At 68.0% G+C, this 17,686-nt stretch overlaps 4 protein-coding genes across 5 annotated transcripts in view; 3 read left to right on the top strand and 1 right to left on the bottom strand.

The window, feature by feature from the left end:
* Positions 1-18: 18 nt before the first annotated feature.
* SDHAF2 (succinate dehydrogenase complex assembly factor 2) lies at positions 19-2,161 on the top strand. Its single transcript, XM_075501897.1, has 4 exons — positions 19-127; positions 576-799; positions 1,598-1,707; positions 1,866-2,161. The coding sequence occupies exons 1-4, from the start codon at positions 113-115 to the stop codon at positions 1,994-1,996; spliced, it is 480 nt and encodes a 159-aa protein (XP_075358012.1). The 5' UTR covers positions 19-112; the 3' UTR covers positions 1,997-2,161.
* Positions 2,140-4,924, top strand: SAXO4 (stabilizer of axonemal microtubules 4). Its single transcript, XM_075501586.1, is given in 9 exon segments — positions 2,140-2,275; positions 2,478-2,828; positions 2,831-2,957; positions 3,038-3,794; positions 3,796-4,032; positions 4,144-4,221; positions 4,294-4,398; positions 4,473-4,545; positions 4,634-4,924. Coding segments are annotated over 9 exon segments (2,019 nt in total). The 3' UTR covers positions 4,789-4,924.
* A 663-nt stretch (positions 4,925-5,587) lies between these two features.
* Positions 5,588-7,286, top strand: LRRC10B (leucine rich repeat containing 10B). The gene has a single exon (XM_075501876.1). It carries the CDS (start codon positions 5,715-5,717, stop codon positions 6,573-6,575), a length of 861 nt encoding a protein of 286 aa, XP_075357991.1. The 5' UTR covers positions 5,588-5,714; the 3' UTR covers positions 6,576-7,286.
* A 6,254-nt stretch (positions 7,287-13,540) lies between these two features.
* The window catches only part of SYT7 (synaptotagmin 7), a 31,427-nt gene continuing 27,281 nt past the window's right edge, over positions 13,541-17,686 (bottom strand). For both annotated transcript variants that reach the window (XM_075501837.1, XM_075501838.1), the window contains 5 exons: positions 17,092-17,362; positions 16,499-16,668; positions 15,873-15,987; positions 15,593-15,792; positions 13,541-14,225 (listed from right to left, as the gene is read on the bottom strand). In XM_075501837.1, the coding sequence (XP_075357952.1) occupies positions 14,121-14,225; positions 15,593-15,792; positions 15,873-15,987; positions 16,499-16,668; positions 17,092-17,362 (861 nt within the window). In that variant the 3' untranslated portion in view covers positions 13,541-14,120. The remainder of the gene's footprint in view (positions 14,226-15,592; positions 15,793-15,872; positions 15,988-16,498; positions 16,669-17,091; positions 17,363-17,686) is intronic.

Raw genomic sequence — 17,686 nt, 5'->3', positions numbered from 1 at the left:
CTTCCGGCCCGCCCCGCTCCCCCCGCCCCCCCTTCCTCCGCCCCGCCATAGAGTCGGGCCTCCCCTTGTCACAGAGCGGCCCGGAGGGAGGCTAGAGCGGCCGCGCGGGGCTATGGCAGCGGCCAGGGTGAGGGATAGTGGGGGCGGTGGGAAGGGGAACCTGCGGGGAGCCAAGGGGCTGGGAGAGGCGGGGAGCGAGGGGTAGCAGGGTCGGGGGGAGGGATTACGGGGTGGGGGGTCAGGGGCAGTAGAGCCCGGAGGGGTGTGTGGGATTGGGGGACCGGGGGCGGCAGGGCCTGGAGGGTGCTGTGGGGCCGGGGGAAGGATTATGGGGGGGGCAGGGGCGGCGGGGGGGTGGGATGGGGGGATCGGGGGCAGCAAGGTCTGGGGGGGTTACAGGATGGGGGCGGCGCGGAGGGGAGTTACGGGATGGGGGTCTGGGGGGGGTGTGGGACGGGGGGTTCGTGGCCAGCAGGGGCTGGGGGGGCTGGGTGTGTGCTGGGGAGCTCCCTGTCCCCGCTGTGCCGCAGCAGCCAGGCCTGACGTCCCCCACGCCATCCGTGTCCCTCTCACAGCTCTGCTCCCTGCCCGGGCGGGCTCTGTGCCGGCACGTTTTGGGGCCGGTGGGCCTGCAGCGTGGCTACCGCGGGGACTCGCCGAGGGACTCGGGGAAGAACGTGCTGGAGATCCCTTTGCCCCCCTGGCAGGAGCGTCCTGACGAGCCGCTGGAGACCAAGAGAGCCCGGCTGCTGTACGAGAGCCGGAAGAGGGGGATGCTGGAGAACTGCATCCTGCTCAGGTGAGGCGCGGGGTGGCCGCCCTCCCTCCCGGCTTCTCAGCCACCCTCCGCCGCTTGCCCACCTCCCTGCTGTCAGGGCGCCCAGGCTGCTCTGTCCTTCCCCGCAGCACCCCGACAATTCATCCCCTGCAGACAGAGGCGGGCAGAGATGGCGTGTACTTTATGGGGGAGATAACATCAGGCCCGGAGAGCTGAGGGAGAAACGCCGGTCGCGGTGAGCGTAGCTGCTGTGTAGTTCAGCTCCCTAAAGGTGTCACAGGTTTTTAATTAAGACAAAAGAGCATTGCAGGAAAGAGTTTGGTGGGGTAGTGCACAGCTGTAATCCAAAACCTAAGGAGATGTGATGCTGCTTAGAGGATAGGAGGCAGATAGAAGGCGGATAGAAGGCAGATAGAAGGCTGAGCTGTTGAATAAATCACCGCAAGAGCTTTGCTCGTGTAGGATGCAGCGATCAGTGCTGCTGCCGGGCAGATGGAGCAGAGCCAGAGGCAGCCGGAGGCACGCGAGAGCTCTGGAGGAAGCTCCGAGCTGACGGCCGAGCCGAAATCCTTTGGGAAGGGTGTATGTAATTTCTGGGATGTATGAACGAGGCAAGGCCAGTCAGGTTTCGGGACTGAAGCAGTGGTTAACGGAGAGCAGGCTGGGGCTTAAGGCGGGAGGCGGGTCACTTTGGACCCAGCTCCTCCGTGTCTTCTGGCATCGTGTAGAGAGCTGGGTGCCAGCCGCGGTCGGGAGCAGCGTGCCAGCCCGGTTCTTCCTCCAGTCACCCGCGCTCATCCTCCTACGTCCTCTCTCCAGCCTCTTTGCGAAGGAGAACCTGAACCGCATGAGCGAGCAGCAGCTGAACCTCTACGACCGGCTCATCAACGAGCCCAGCAACGACTGGGACATTTACTACTGGGCCACAGGTACGGCGCAGCTGCCTGTTGCCCTGCCTGCTCTGACACCAGGGCACCGTCGCCGCTCCGGGCCGTGGGAGCTGGGCTCGGTGGGGCGAGCGTGGTGCTGGGTGCTTCGGGACGGGACGGAGCCGTTCTCTTGCTGCCCTTTTCTGTTTTTACCGCAGAAGCGAAGCCCACGCCGTCCGAGTTTGAGAACGACGTGATGGCCATGCTGAGGGAGTTTGCCAAGAACAAGAAAAGGGAGCAGAGGCTGAGGCAGCCGGACCTGGAGTACCTCTTTGAGCCCCCCCGCTGACAGGGGGGCCGCCTTCTCCCTCCCCATCCCCTGGAGCGGAGAAGGGGCACGGGGCCCTGTGGAAACACTGATGCTGCTGCCCTCCCTGTGGCTTCCCTCCTCCTCCTCCTCCGGCAGCGGCTCCCTTGGACTCTCAGGGCACAATGAATAAAGCCGTGGCTGCTAGCCCTGCCGCTCCTGCTGCCTCCCTCCTGCTGCCTCGTGAGCGCGGGGCCCTGCTCTTCGGCGGCATCGGGAGCAGGCGCTCGGGGGAGGCAGCGGCAATCCGAGCTCGCTCTGGCACGTGCCAGCTCACCGCTGTCTCCAACTCCTACCTGTCCCTTTGAAACCCTTTTTCTGGGGACCCCGGGGGAGGTGGCCTTCTCCGCAGGAGGTTGGAGTGGGGCACCCCGTGGGGCAGCCTGCTCCCGGGTGCCTCTGCGGGGTGTCCCAGCTGGGCCAGCGGTCCCCAGGCAGTGGTGACAGTCCCTCTGCGGCTGAGGTCCCCATCTGTCACCGCACCGGTTACCAGGAGACAGCGTCCCCATCCCAACGTCTGCTTCTGCAGGGACATTCCACAGCCACCGCTGCCTCCAGGCCCTGGGGGCAGGCAGGGACAGCCTTACCATGGCGTCTGCCTGTCCGTTTGTCTGTCCCCGTGCTAAGCTTCGGTCCCTGCCACCGGGCTTGCCTGCCGTGGGGCCAGGCACCGTCGCCCCCTCGGCGAAGGTGCGCGCCGGGGGAAGCGCCGACCTCATGAACTTCTACGCCACGAGCTACGCGGTGGCCCATGGTAGGGGGTCCCCAAGGCCTCCCCGAAGGTGTGGGGGGCTCGTTCCCGGGGCTGAGCCCCCTCTCCTGGCTGTCACCCAGGCCGGCCACGTTTCCGTCCCCGCCTCGGCCACCACACCGGCACCGGCTATGTGTCCAACAACCACTCGGCCATCTCCTGCCTGCTCCGCCCGCGCAGCGCAGCAGGGGGGTAGGTACCCCTGGTGTGGGGGGGACGGGGGACAAGTTTTGGGGCCACTCCGTCACAGCCGCGCTGGTTTCCTGCCGCAGCCAGTGCCAGGACGCTGCCGTGTCCGCCACCGCCGAGCACTTCAAGCCCTTCTGGCTCCCCGATGGCCGGAGCCTCCTGCCCCGGCGTGTCCACCAGCCAGGGAGCGGGTACCTCCAAGAGTCCTCCCTCTCCTGCCTCCGCACCGGGGAGGTGAGTCCCCAGCACACGCGGCATCTCCAGGGCCCCCCCAAACCATCCAGGGAGCACAGCACCGAGAGCCACCCCACCGGTCCTGCCCAGCCAGGTATGGTTTTGGGGGTGTTGGTGGTCCTGGGCCAGCTCCATCCTCAGGAGGGTTTGGGGGTGTCGGTGGTCCCAGGGCCAGCTTCAACTCTAGGAGGTTTTGGGCTATCAGTGGTCCCAGGGCCAGCTCTGACCCCAGGTTTGGGGGTGTTGGTGGTCCCAGGGCCAGCTCCATCCCCAGGAGGTTTGGGGGTGTTGGTGGTCCCAGGGCCAGCTCCATCCCCAGGAGGTTTGGGGGTGTTAGTGGTCCCAGGGCCAGCCTCAACTCTAGGAGGTTTTGGGGTATCGGTGGTCCTGGGACCAGCTCTGACCCCAGGAGGTTTTGGGGGTGTTGGAGGCCCCCTGCCCTGCGTCACCCATCCCTGCCCACCCCCAAATGCAGGGGGACAGGCTGTGTCCATCGCTGTGACACCAGGTAATGCCACGGCTGGCTGTGGGGCCGAGCGCAGGCTGGGCTGGGGACAGGGCTGGGGACAGTGGCACTCCCTCCCTGCCCCGTCTGCTCCCCCCAGATGTCCTGCGGAAGACAACCATGGGCACCGAGGAGCAGTCGGGCTTCACCAGGGCCACCCCGAGGAGCGACGGCATCCTGCCAGCCCTGCCGGGCCAGCCCGTGAGCCCCAGCCCCACCGGGTCCCCTGTCCCTCACCAGCCCCCCCGCCCCCTCTGCACCCCAAGGGACACTTTTTCTCTCCCACGGCGCGGCGTTAGCATCACCACGACGGATTACCTGCCCTCTGTGCGCAGACACGTAAGTGGGGCAAGGGGAGGGGGCGGCGAGGCGAGACCCCCGGCAGGCAGGGCTGGGGTGCGGGCAGGGGACACGCGTGTCCCAGCAGCCCCCATCTCCGTGCTCCAGCAGGGCACTGAAACGCTCCCGGCGGGCTCCGAGAGAGGCAGCGGGTTCAGCCGGGAGGTGCCGGGCTACCTGGGCACGGTGGTGAGCAGGGCCCCATCCCGCTGCCCGTCCCCATCTGCCCTCCCCGTCCTCACCCGCTGTCCCCCCACGCAGGGCTTGCCTGCGGTGGGCCACCCCGTCCCACTCATCTCCCAAGGGCTGCAGGCACCCCGAGTGACCCAGGCCAGGGCTCTGGGACAGCAGGGTGCTGGCAGGAGGGTGGGTGCAGGCACGGCCCCGTCCCCGTCCCCGTCCCCACAGGACCGTGCACCCAACCCACCTCCATCCCCCAGGAGCCGTTGGGGTTCACTACTAACCACGGCCAGTATGTGACCCCCTGCCCGACCCTGTCCCCCGCAGCGCCAGGTGAGTTTGGGGTGGCCCTGGGGGGGGGAATCACAGCCCCCGGGGGGGCTCCAGCCTCTCCTCATCCCATCCCTCCTGGATTTTCCAGCCCCATGTTGGTGGGGTCCAACCTGGACGGCGAGACCCATGGGGGGCATCCAGCCCCAGCACCCCAGCGGCTTTGGCACCAACCATCACCCCACCAGGCTGGGGGACATCATCGGCCACCCCCCGCCGTGGCCCCCCCGGGGTGGCCCGAGGTAGTGCTGCTGCACCCCGGGGGTCCCAGCCTCGGCGGTAGCCCCGGCTTCTTTGGAGACCCCCCAGTCCCTGGGAGCACACGGAGAAATAAAGACCCCAAACCAGTCTTCCTGGGCACAATGCCATTGTCACCCCTGGCCCCCCGAGCCCCCGTGGCTGCCCACAGCCCTCATTTTGGGGGCTGCCTGCACCCCAAAGGCTGGCAGGAGGATTTGGCGGGGGGGGGGGGGACACGGAGGTGCTGCCTGGCTGGCAGCCGCTGGAGGGCTGTACGAGCTCGGCTTTCCAGCGCTGGCTTTGGCATGACACAGCTGATTTGCGGCAGGGAAAAACCAGGCTGGGGTGGGCAGCGGGAGGAGGAGGAGGAGGAGGGGGACGAGGAGGAGGAGGAAGGAGACCCCCAGCCTGTCCTGCAGGACCCAGCAGGGCGGGTAGCCATGGCATGGGGGTCACTTGGGGTCTCCATCCCAGCCCTCCCTGGCCACTGGGGCGGGCAGCCAGGCTTCGTGGGGTGTGAAGGGGCACCGGGGAGGGGTGGCTGTGCCGGGAGGGGCCCTGCAGCACCTCTTTGGGGGTCCCAAAGGACGTGGGACCCCCCCGTCCCCCACCCACCCAGCCCAGCGCCCGGGGAGACGCTGACCCCAGGCTGCCGGGGCCAGGGCGAGGAGCTGGCGGAGGGGTGCTGCCCGGGGTGGGGCCAGGCAGGAAGGTGGCAGGGCGTGGCAAGGGCGGGGCAGGGCGGGGCACAGGCAGGGCAGGGGGACGGGCAGGGCAGGGCGGAGCCAGAGGGGCGCGGCAGCCCGGTGGGCGAGCCCGCGGCGCCCCGAGGGGCGTGCCCCCAGGTGTCGGGCCCCGCCCCCGCGCTCCCATTGGCTGCGGCGCGTTGCCGTGGCGCCGCCGGCGGCGGCGGCGAGGGCCCCGCCGCGGGGATGGGGAGCGGCGGCTCGGCGGGGCGCGGGGCGCGGCTGGCGGCGGCGCAGGGCCCGGGGGGCGGCGAGCAGCGCCTGGAGGTGCGGGCCGGGCGGGTGCCGGCCGCCCTGTGGGCTCAGCGGGGGCTGCGGAAGCTCTACCTGAGCGACGCGGGGCTGCGGGAGCTGCCGGCCGAGCTGGCGGCCCTGCGGCACCTCCGCACCCTGGCCCTGGACGGCAACGAGCTGCTGGAGGTGCCCGAGGCCTTGTGCCGCCTGCCCCGGCTGGCGCACCTCTACCTGGGCCGCAACGGGCTGCGGGGGCTGCCGCCCGCCTTCGCCCGCCTGCGGAGCCTGCGCTGCCTCTGGCTGGAGGGCAACTTCCTCGCCCGCTTCCCCCGCGCCCTCCTGCGCCTGCCCGACCTCCGCAGCCTCCAGCTGGGCGACAACCGCCTGGCCCGCCTGCCCGCCGGGCTGCCCCGCATGGCCGGCCTGCGGGGGCTCTGGCTCTACGGCAACCGCTTCGAGGAGTTCCCCGCCGCCCTGCTGCGCATGGCCCACCTCCGCGTCCTCGACCTGGACCGCAACCGCATCGCCCGCTTCCCCGACCTGGCCTGCCTCTCCGCCCTGCGCCTCCTCTCCTACGACCACAACCCCGTCCGGCAGCCGCCCCGCGTAGGGGATGCCGTCCGGCTGGTGGGCGACGGGGCGCAGGAGTTCATGGAGGCGAGGCAGGAGCGCCTGCAGAGCCTCCAGAAGCAGCAGGAGGAGGAGGAGGAAGGCACCGAGGCCCCACCGGCAGGCCCCGGGGATGGCTCCCCGCTGCTGGAAAATGGGGAGGGCGGCTTTGCAGCCCTGCCGGGCTCCCCGGGGGAAACGTGAGCCACCATGCCGCAGCCAGACGCCCACAGGGATGCACCGCAGAGGGATGGGGAGCCTCCACCGGGCTCCCAAGGACCACCATCTCCCAGCTAGGGCTGGGGAAGAAGGAAGTCCATGGCCTCCACGTGAAGGAAAACAGACGGTCCAAGGACCAGCACCTCCCAGCCGGGACAGCAAAGAGCTTCTGCCTGGATCTGCAGGGCTCATGGGTCACCGTCGGGATCCACAAGCCCACCTTAGAGCATCCCCCGTAACCGCAGGGTGCCTTGGATGGGGGGAACGGCCCTCTGCCATGATGGGTGACCCCACAGACTCCGCTTGCCTGCTGGACAAGCCCCAGCAGGCAGCACGGTGCTGCAGAGAGCCAGGCGTCCCCACGGTGCCCACCCACGAGCACGGGGACCTTCCCACCACACGCTGCAGCTGCCCCGCTACCTCCAATGCGTGTCCTTGGCTCCTGGCTCCCTGGGGCAGGACAGGAAAAAACAACGCTGTCTGCATCCGTTCCCCACGGACCCCGCCACCCTGAAGAGCAGCAAGGTTTGAGAGCAAAGGCACAGAGCCCTTCTCACCCCTGAGACCCCCCCCCCCCGTCCTGCCGCTGGAATTGGGCTGGAAGAGAGAGAGTTCTCTGCCGGGCTCGTCCTGGCCGTCGGGTTTGCAAAGGAGCCAGTGGAAACCCCACCTGGGGACAAGCGCTGCCCGGTCTCAAGCCTGAAAGGGTTTTGCCTCTGTACAAGAAGAGGAGCCCCAGCTCCGGCTCCGTCTGCCCCAAAACAGGCACCGAAGCCAGGGCTTCCGCCTTATCCCTTCCTCGTCCCCTCCCCGAGCTCCTTTTGTACCAAACTCAAGCAATAAAAAGCACAAACCCAAGAAAACCTGGCGTGAGAGAAAGGTGATGGGGTCTGCGGCAGGGAAGGGGGCTGTTCGGGAGCTGCTCGAAATGCAGCGACGCATCCTGGTGCAAGACCACCGGCTCCTCTTATTTTTAATGTTCAAGGGAGTCCTGTTTTCCCCCGCCTGTCTCCAAGCCGTGCTCCCACTCTCTGCCAAGCCATCCCGGTGCGGCGGGCAGCTCGGCGACGCCGGCACCGAATGCTCCCGCCGAGGACTGGGGCTTGCTGGAGGTTTCAGACCGCGCATCCGCTTTTAATTGCGAGGGGTTTGGTGGCTGGGAGGCAGCCAGCGCTCCTGCCACATCCTCTCCTGCGCTCACAGGGCGGATGCTGCCCGGCTTTTTTCCCCCCCTCCCCGCTCTGCGGCGGGAACCGCGGCTATTTTAGACGTGGTGGAGCATCCTCATCTGCGGGATGCGCAGGGCCTGTCGGTGCCAGCCCCTCCGGCAGCGGAGGCTGATGAAGCCCCCGCGTTGCCAGCGGTATCGAGGCCCCATTTCCATTCCCACTTGCGGACAGAGGATTTGGGGCTTGGCAGGAGCTCGGCTCGCTCTTCCCCCTCGGGTTCGGGTTTGCCCACGTGGGGACGGGTACAGGCAGCCTTCACCGTTGTGGCTTGCAGCAGGCAGAGCATCCCGGCATGGGGCACCCCCGGCACCCAGCCGTGCACCCTGGGGTGCTGAGTATGGCAGCGGGCGGCTCCCAGCCCCCAGGGGTGCACAGGGATCGTGCCATCGGTCTGGGGTGCTGCTGCTTTGCCTGGGGAGACAGTGCTGCTAATTAGCAGGTAATTATCCATCGCCCTGCGGAGCGCTGGCCCTGGCAGAGACCTGCAGGACTCCCAGCCCCAGCTATAAGCGAGACGTCCTTTTCTGCCTGGCACAACCCACCTGCTGCCACCGGCTCCGTGCAGACCCCGGCTAGCCGGCCTGCGCTCAGCAGGGCGAGGGGCGCAGGTGGCCTTGGGTGCCACCAGCCTGTCCCTGCAAGCAGGGGCCGGATCCAGAAACTCTGACACCTGGGGAAAGGGGTCCCTGCCTCCCTGCAGCCTTTTCCCACCGCCCCAGCCTTCCGCAGCCCTGGGTTTCACGTTCCGGCTGGGGAAGGAGCCGGGTCAGGGTCCAGGTACCACGTTGGCGTGGCACCGGCGGCAATCAGCGCGGTGACACGAGGGCCGGGAGCTGCCGCAGTCAGCGGAAACCTCACACGTTTCTGCTACGCACAAGTATTTCGGGGATGCTGGCATCGTCGAGCCCCAGCACCCGCGAGGCGTGTGCGCAGTGCATCATCCATACGTCTGTCTCTATATATATCCCTGCCTACTCTCCCATCCCTGCGTACAACGGTTTGTGGCCTCACCGCAGCTGGGATCATGCTGCTATTTCCATCTGCTCCCGCTGGCTGCGGACACAAAGGAAGGGGCTTGGGGATCGCTGCGGCTCGGACCGGCTCTGTGCAACGGGAGCACCGGGATCGCTGCCCGGGGCCAAGCGTATTTTCTTTTTGCCGTGTTCAAAGACGTAGGATGATAAAAGAAACCTGGCGCTGGTGTAACGCAGCCCAGACAGCAGCCAGGCTCGGCGGCACTGATGCCGTTGGTGGCTTGTTGCTGCCAAAATCTCAAGCTGGACATAAACCAGAGCCTGAACGGGTACAAGCAGTAGTGCCCTGACCTCCGCCGGGATGCAGGAGCCGGCCAGGGGACAGCCTTGTCCCCTTCTCTTCTCCACTGCCACCAGCCACCTCCAGCACCGTGTCTCGGCCCCTGAAAGGTAGATCCGGAGGGATGCTATCCTGGGCACAGAGGACACAGCTCTCCCGCTGCCCCTGCGTTTGGAGTTTCTTTTATTTATTCAAGACCAGTGTTCGCTGAATTATTTAACACAGCCACTCGAGCCTTTGCGGTGCCAGCCAGCACCCCAGGCTCCCAGGCAGCCACGTGTCCCCTGCTCTGCCAACAGGCATCTGCCCAGGACATGGTCCCCCGCCTCTGCCCCCCCCCAGTGACATATTCCGGTCCCTACCCTTCACGTCACCCCCGGGGACCCAGCCCAAACCCACCGGCGCACCCCGGCCCGGCTGGGACAGGCACTCACCCTTCTGGCACGGTCGCTGCCCATGGGGACCTGCTGGCACCCACGGGGACCTGCTGGCTGTGTCACCGGGCTCAGTGCAGGCTGCGGCTGTCAGCGTTGTCCCCTGGGGCTGGGGGACCCCAAAGACCCCGAGCCCAGGCAGGATCCTGCACTGCTCCTAGAAGCCACCTCACCTTGAGAAAGAGCTTTTTGCTAGGGCTGCTCTTAATGAACCCGCATTAATTATCCTCGTTAACTGCCCTCGTTAGCAGGCCCAACCCTGCAGCCCTTGCAGGTTGGCCAGGTGGCTTTCCTTGTCCCCTCCCTTTGCAAGGACCCTTTGGAGTGGTTCCCCCCCCCCCCCCCAACGTGTGTCCCCTTCACCAGGGGGTCCTCGAGCATGGCCTGTCCCATCCTCCCCCCTCCTTGTGCATGCAGTGGGGGGGTGATCACTGCTGGGGGGATGCTCGGGTCTGGGGGGATGCTCAGGGCTGGGGGGGATGCTCGGGGCTGGGGGGGATGCTCGGCGCTGGGGGGGATGCTCGGGGCTGGGGGGGATGCTCGGCGCTGGGGGGATGCTCGGGGCTGGGGGGGATGCTCGGCGCTGGGGGGGATGCTCGGGGCTGGGGGGGATGCTCGGCGCTGGGGGGATGCTCGGGGCTGGGGGGGATGCTCGGGGCTGGGGGGATGCTCAGGGCTGGGGGGGATGCTCGGGGCTGGGGGGGATGCTCGGGGCTGGGGGGATGCTCAGGGCTGGGGGGGATGCTCGGGGCTGGGGGGGATGCTCGGCGCTGGGGGGGATGCTCGGGGCTGGGGGGGATGCTCGGCGCTGGGGGGATGCTCGGGGCTGGGGGGGATGCTCGGCGCTGGGGGGGATGCTCGGGGCTGGGGGGGATGCTCGGCGCTGGGGGGATGCTCGGGGCTGGGGGGGATGCTCAGGGCTGGGGGGGATGCTCGGGGCTGGGGGGGATGCTCGGGGCTGGGGGGATGCTCAGGGCTGGGGGGGATGCTCGGGGCTGGGGGGGATGCTCGGGGCTGGGGGGATGCTCAGGGCTGGGGGGGATGCTCGGGGCTGGGGGGGATGCTCGGGGCTGGGGGGGGGATGCTCAGGGCTGGGGGGGATGCTCGGGGCTGGGGGGATGCTCGGGGCTGGGGGGATGCTCAGGGCTGGGGGGATGCTCAGGGCTGGGGGGGATGCTCGGCGCTGGGGGGATGCTCGGCGCTGGGGGGGATGCTCGGGGCTGGGGGGATGCTCGGGGCTGGGGGGATGCTCAGGGCTGGGGGGATGCTCGGGGCTGGGGGGATGCTCAGGGCTGGGGGGGATGCTCGGGGCTGGGGGGGATGCTCGGGGCTGGGGGGGATGCTCAGGGCTGGGGGGATGCTCGGGGCTGGGGGGATGCTCGGGGCTGGGGGGGATGCTCGGGGCTGGGGGGATGCTCGGGGCTGGGGGGGGGATGCTCAGCCAGGTGCAGGTGACACTGTGACCCCCCATCCCCACTCCGCCCAGCGCTTGCCGTGGGCACAGGCGCCGTCCCCCGCGTCCCCCCGAGCCCAGAGAGGAGGCACGCTGGCAGTTACTGACTGTCCTTTATTACTGAGAACAGGGGCGGCCTCCAGAAAACGAGGGGCCCCGCTCCCCAAAAATAGGATTCTGCAAAGAAGGCGCCCCGACCCGCGCGCCCCGGCCCTCGCCCCCCAGCCTCCCCGCGGTGCCAGCCCCAGCCTCTGCTGCCGCTATGAGAAAAGGGGGCAGCCGGCCACGGCCACCCCCCGCAGCAAAGCCACCGGCAGCGGGGTGGCATCGCCAGCCGGGCATCCCTTTGCTCCAGCCGCTCGTCAGCCGGTCTGGGCTTTTGTCTTTATTTTTTTTTTTTTGGTCTTTTTTTTTTTTTTTGTCTTTTTTTTTGTCTTTTTTTTTTTTTTTTCTGTTTTTCTGTATTTCACACACCAGTTGGATGTTACCGTCACATGAAGAAGAGAGATACCTGAACAAGATAACGGCTAAGAGCTCTAGAGTTAAAAAAATGAACACGCAAGCCCCGGGGAGCGACAAGAAATCCTTCCTGGAGGAGCGGGGTGCCCGAGGGGCGATGGGTGGGCACCCAGCTTGGCACAGCCCCACCGGCGCCTGGGCTGCCCCTGCCCACGGGGAGCCCTGGCCCTGCCGCCCCTCGGCTCCGGCCCCTTCCCCAGGTATGTAAATCTCTTCTTTTAATGTTAAAAAAAGAGAGAATATGATAAAAATACAAATGTCCCTAAAAGCATTATTATTACTGTAGTAGCAGTATTATGACTTCTCTCCAGATTGTCCAAAATTGTCTAAAGAGGGACTGCGGGGGCTGCCAAACCCTTCCCGGCTGCAGCCACGGGATGGTCCCGCTGCCACCGTGTCCCCAAGGTGGCTTGTCCCCGCACGGCCCCGGGGCGGCGGGGACGTCCCCCTCGTCAGGAGAAGGAACGAGCAGCCGGGCACCCCAGGGACTTTTTGGGGGGGTTCTGGTGCAGGCTCCCCCCATGCAGTGGAGAAACCCCACGGAGCACCTCGGGGGCTCAGCGGGTGCCCCCTCGCCAGCACCCTGTGCCCCTGCGCGGCCCGGTGGGGTGGCATTAACGCCGGCGGGGACGTGCCTGCCGCGGGGCGCACCGGGTGCCTGTACACGGGCTGGGACACGCCGCACTGCGGGGATGGCAGCGACGGGGCGACCAGCCTGCGCACGGCCCCCCTGCGCCCCAGCCGGTGGCCTCGGTGGCACCCGGTGGGACGTCGGTGTCCTCCTCGTGGGGGCGGGAGGGGTGAAGGGCGGCGGGTGCCACGGAGGGAGCAGGAAGACTGAGGATGGGGGACCCCCCGGCCAGTTGGGGTGGCTCCATGCCGGTGGGCACCCGGCTGCCTTTGGGTGTCCCTGCGCCCGCGGGTGGCCGTGCCCTACCTGAGATGGCTGCAGAGGCGGCAGCACCCACCTCTCCCCTCCTCCGGGAGGGCTCGGCCGATGCCGCTCCCTTCAGAGGCCAGCCCGGAGGGGCTCCGCTTACCCGGCGCGGCGGCCGGTGGGGCACCCCAGGAGCCCCGACGAGGACACACACACGCGCGCGCACGGTGGCCACCGCATCCTCGCCTTGTGCCAGTCCTGGCAGACCAGCGTGACGCCGAGAGGCACCGGTGTCACCTGCTGGGGACGGGGACGGGCAGGGATGCGTCACATCACGCCCAGCGCTGCTGTGGTCCTGCCGGACCAGCTCCGCCGCCCGGCAGTGCCGCCCAGAAGAAGGTCCTGCCAGGAGCCACGTCCACCGCGCTGAGCCGCCGCCAACCCCGCCAGCACAGGGCGGTGGGGAGGACCCCCAGGGCACGTCCCCGCTGGGTGACCCCATCTGTCACCCCCCCAGGAGCTGCCCTGAGCCCCTGCACCCCGTGGGGCTCCCAGGTGGGTCTGTCCCTGCTTTGGGGAGCCCCTGTCCCACTGGCCTCGGCCCCGGGGAGCGGGCAGGGGTCCGGCCCGTGCATCCCAGGGGGAGGCGAGGGGGAGACGCAGGCACCGCGGGGATGCTGCTGGCACCGCTCCTGCCAGGCTGGCCGGCCCAGGGAATGCCACCTGCCCGGGACAGGGACAATGGCGCTTGCTCCGTCCCTGTTTGCCCAGGGACCCCAGTGCCGGGGCACAGGGCTCACGGGGGTCCCGGCCCAGCCCCGGTGCCTGGGTCAGCCCGGCTGGAAGGGGCTGCGCTGGGGCTCAGCATCCCCCCGGGGGGCCACCGCCTGGCTGGCGGCCGGTCCCCTGCCCAGCCCCACGGGGACGTGCCCGGTGTGGGGGTAACAGGGGGACGAGCTGGGGTGAGGGCAGGATGGGGGGGTCCCCATGCAGGGGGGCGAGCCCCAGGACAGGGTTATTGACCTCCCGCTCCCACTGAGCCCGAAAATGGAGGTAAAGCATCAAACCCGGCTGAAGGCAGTGCACAAACGAGCCTGCTTTGGCTAACGAACTGTGTCATGGCTTCCGATCCCAGGAGCCCGCGCCTGGCCCGGGGAAGGGGGCTGCCCTCCTGCCCCCCCCGACGCCCCCCGCCCCGTGCCAGCCTAGCGCGGCCGGGGGGCTCGGGGAGGGCGGTGGGGACAAGGCAGGGCACGGGGGGGGCTCTGCGGCCCCACTTGGGCGACGCTGACGGCTCGGAGAGGTTTTATTGAGCTGAAAGGGGATTGGGGGGGGGGGGCCTCTCGTACCCACAGCCCGGCCCCCCGAAATGGGGGGTGAGGCTGGGGAGGGGCAGAGGGGCTCCCAGGGACCGGGGCTGGAAGCACTCGCAGAAGTCCTGCCCAGTGGCGGGGATGGGGACGGGGGTGTCGTCGCTTCCGGCACCCTTCTCGGCTGGGGGTCCTGGGCGGCCGCGTGCCCCCCAAACCCCAGCGCCGGGGAGAGGCGAAAGCAGGGGGCCGGGGGGCTCCATCCCCCTCCTACCGCGGGGTCCCCGCAAGCTGGGCCGCTGTCCTGCCGGTCCCTCGGCTCCTCGCTGGGAGCCCCTTGGAGGGGTGACGGCGGCTGGGAAGGGGGACCCCCGGCCTCGCCGTCCCGGGGTGCTCAGGCCTTCAGCTGGTGCCACTGCGCCACCGCCTGCCGGGGACGGGCGATCATGTCCTTCCAGTGCTTCACCTCCCCGGGGCCGCTCTTCCAGGACAGGTAGATCTGCGGGGGAACGGGCAGCCCTTGGACCCACGGCTCTGCTCCCGGCTTCTCCATCCCCACCCCGCTCCCCGGCGCTGCCACCTTCAACCCCGACCTCCTCCCTCCCCAGTCTCCTGGCGCGTGCCGCCGGCCGCGGGCACCAGTCCCGGGCTCTGCGCAGGGCCGGGTTATTTTTATCCGTTGATTTTCCATATGGCGACGCGGAAAAGAGCGCGTGCCAGCCCTGCCCGCCGCCGACAGCTCAGGGAGCCCGTGCTGCCGCTTCGGCTGAGCGGCTCGCCGCGCCAGAGCAGGGCGCGCCGCTAATGATGCAATCAAAAGTGATTAGCAGGCTGCTGGCCGCGGCGGGACGGCCGGGGCGTGAAGGGCACGCTCCTTTCCTCCGGCTCCGCCGCTGGCAGCACCACTTTGCTCTCGCGCCGCAACGCTCCCGAGAGCTTGAACGCAAAGCGGAGGTATCACGGGCATCGTCCGTCTGTCCGTCCATGCGGTCTGCTGGCTGGCGCTGGGCTCTGGGCACGGCCGTGTCTGCGCCACTGGCGATGTCCCCTCCAGGCTGTGCCAACGCCAGGGACGCTGGCACCTCCGCCCCTCTCCGGCAGCCCGTGGTGCCGAGCCGCTGTGGCCGCCCCTTCCCGGGTTTATCCCAATCTACGTGTTCGCTTGATTACAGCCCCGCGTTTGGGGATCATCGGCTCTCTGCGGCGAGCGGTAATAACGGAGATTACCGCGCTCGTTTGTCATCGTTACCCTAACGAGCAGAGAGCTGGATGGATTTAACATAAATCACATCGAGAGCGGATGAATTCCGCCCTTCCTGTCATCGGGAGGTAGGGGGTAATCGCGGCACGAGGATGAGGGCCGGGGCCCGGCTGGTGGCAGAGGCGAACGCCGGGGACCCCCGGCCGAGCCCCATGCCCCGTCCCTGCTCTCCCGCAGCCGGGGACGGTGCCGCTGCCGGGGGGGGCTCCGGCTCTACCTGGTGCCGTGGCACGCAGGAGCCATCGGGGACTTCGATTTTTGCCTCGCTATAAATAGACTTCTGGCAGGTCGAAGCTCACCCTGGCGCAGGCTGTGCCACAGCATGGCGCGGCGGGAGGCGTGGGGCATCGCCACGCTGCACGGGGGCCACCGCATCGTCTCCCCGCTTGTGCCGGGTGAGTCCTTGCCGCCACGCACCACGGCCGGGGCCGGAGATGGCCGGGGAAAGCCAGCACGAGGGGCCCCCGCCATGCGTCACCTTCCTCTCCAGCTTGAGATGGCACCGGTTGCCATCAGCCAGGGACCCGGCTGTCCCCCAGGTGCCATCCCTGGGCAGGACGCATCGCTGGGGTCCCCCCGCCGCATGCCGGTGCCGCGGGACCCACCTTGCCAATGACGTCGTTGCGGCTCAGCCTGTCCTTGTCCATGACGGTGATGACGATGGTCGTCTCGCGCAGCCGCTCCGTGGGGATGTCGAAGGCGAAGGACTCGTTGAAGACGGGGTTCAGGCACCGCTTCATGACCACGGTCTTCTTCTTCTCTACCCGCTTGTCCTTGTACATCAGCCACACCTTCACGTAAGGGTCTGGGGGGAGAGGAGCTGCTCTTAGCCCCGGCTGGGCGTGCGGCAGCGACGCCCGGCGTGGCAGGAGCTGGAGCTCGTACCTGACGTGCCCCCGATGTCCATGGCTTTGAGGTTACGCGCTTTGATGATGTTCACCACGATGGAGTTGGCGGAGGGGTTGTAGCACAGCGACAGCAGCAGCTCCCCACGGCTTCCCTGTGGGACCCGTGAAGGCCCTTAGGTGGGTGCCCCGAAAACACCCGCCCCTTGCCGCGGCACCCAGCCCAAGCCCTGACGGGGCACCCAAAGCCCCTGTGTCCCACCACGGGAGCGAGATGCTGGGCTGGGACCCAGCCCGAGCTGTCCCAAGGGTGGACTTTGGGGCTGCACGGAAAATCAGGGCAGGAGGAAATGGGGCCATCCCCAGTGGGACGTTTTCTGGTCTTGCTGGAGGCAGGAGAAAAAGAAAACTTTCATTTCAGATCTACCTGAAACAGCTCTTTTTGACCCGAAATGAGACACTCGCTTTGGGCTACTTAGGGTCTTAATATAAAGATAAAGATTCGGGAAGAGAAACCTCTCCGTCAGACGTCGAACCTTCTCGCAAGGCAGAGAACGTCCCTGTTGGGGTGGGAGGAGGGTGGCCCTGTCGGGACACCACAGGGACAGGGGGTAGCCTCCCCTCGAGGACTGTCCCCAGGGGGTGGGAGGGGGACCAGGGCCTTACACTGCCATCGCTGCATGGCTTCAGGTCCTTCCAGAAGGTCTGCATCTGGGTGAGGTCCACCTTGTTGAGGGGGATGGACACCTCCCCGATGGGGTCGTTGCGGCTGAAACGGTCGTAGTCCAGGACCTGGAGGTACAGCACCCGCTGCACCACCTTCTCGTAGGGGAACCCTGTGCCAGAGACAGAGGGGATGAGGAGCTGCTGCGGCCGTGCCAAGCAGCGCTCGGTGCCGGTGCCACCCTGCCTTGCCCGTGCTGATGGGGAGGTGTTGGCACCAGGCGGCGGATGGGGAGCAGATGACGGCATGGGGCACCTCTTATGGCTTCGGACCACCGCGCTGGCTGGTAGCAGGTTAATTCCCCCCTGTGCGCCCACCCATGGGTGCCTGCTGAGGGGAGAAGGAACCTCCCCCCGTGTCCCCTTCACGGGACGCAGAGCAAACACCTCCAACCTGGCGTCGATGGCTCGGCCAACCCGTCTCATCACCAATGGCCACCACGTTGGCAGCTCGAGCTGAGCTGGTCCAGCCCAGGAGGGAGGACAGAGGGTCCCGCCACCGCTCCGCTCCCACCCCAGTCCATCCCAGCCCCTACCTTCGAAGAGGAAGGTCTCGTTCCAGTGCGGGTTGAGGTTCTTCCGCTTCACCTTGGTCTCCAGCTTGTGCTTCTTGTCAGGGAGCAGGTAGATCTTGACAAAGGGGTCGCTGGTGCCGCTGAAGTCCTTGGCTGGCAGCTCCTGCGCCTTCATGATCTTGACGGTCAGGGTGGACTCCTGGAAGTTGTAGCCGACGCTGAACTGGATGCGGCCCAGGTTCTCCCGACTGACGCCATCGTGGCCCTCGTCGTCCTCGGAGCCTGGGGAGAGCTGCGGCGGGGGGAGAAGGGCGGTGAGCGCAGTGCCGGGGGGGCCATCCGGGGACCACCAGCGGGGTCTGCACGCCCCCGTCCCTGCCATTTCGGCACCCGAACTCGGTTCACACCGGCGCCCGGCACCCAGCGCCGCGAGCTGTCAGAGAGCATCAGCCTCTCCCTGACTCCCCGCCACCGCCATCGCCTCAGATGACTCCCGGCTCGGTGCCACGCGTCCCGGGGACGGGGAGTGCCGATTAGTCAAATTCCTCCCGACAGCCCGTCCCTCACGGCTCCGGCATTGCTCCCTCGTGCTGGCCCCGGGGGGGAAATGGCTGCG

The sequence above is a fragment of the Mycteria americana genome, chromosome 5 (genome assembly GCF_035582795.1).
Source record: "Mycteria americana isolate JAX WOST 10 ecotype Jacksonville Zoo and Gardens chromosome 5, USCA_MyAme_1.0, whole genome shotgun sequence".
NCBI lineage: Eukaryota > Metazoa > Chordata > Aves > Ciconiiformes > Ciconiidae > Mycteria > Mycteria americana.
Note: the sequence above shows the minus strand (reverse complement) of the source record. Positions and strands in the feature narration are given on the sequence as shown.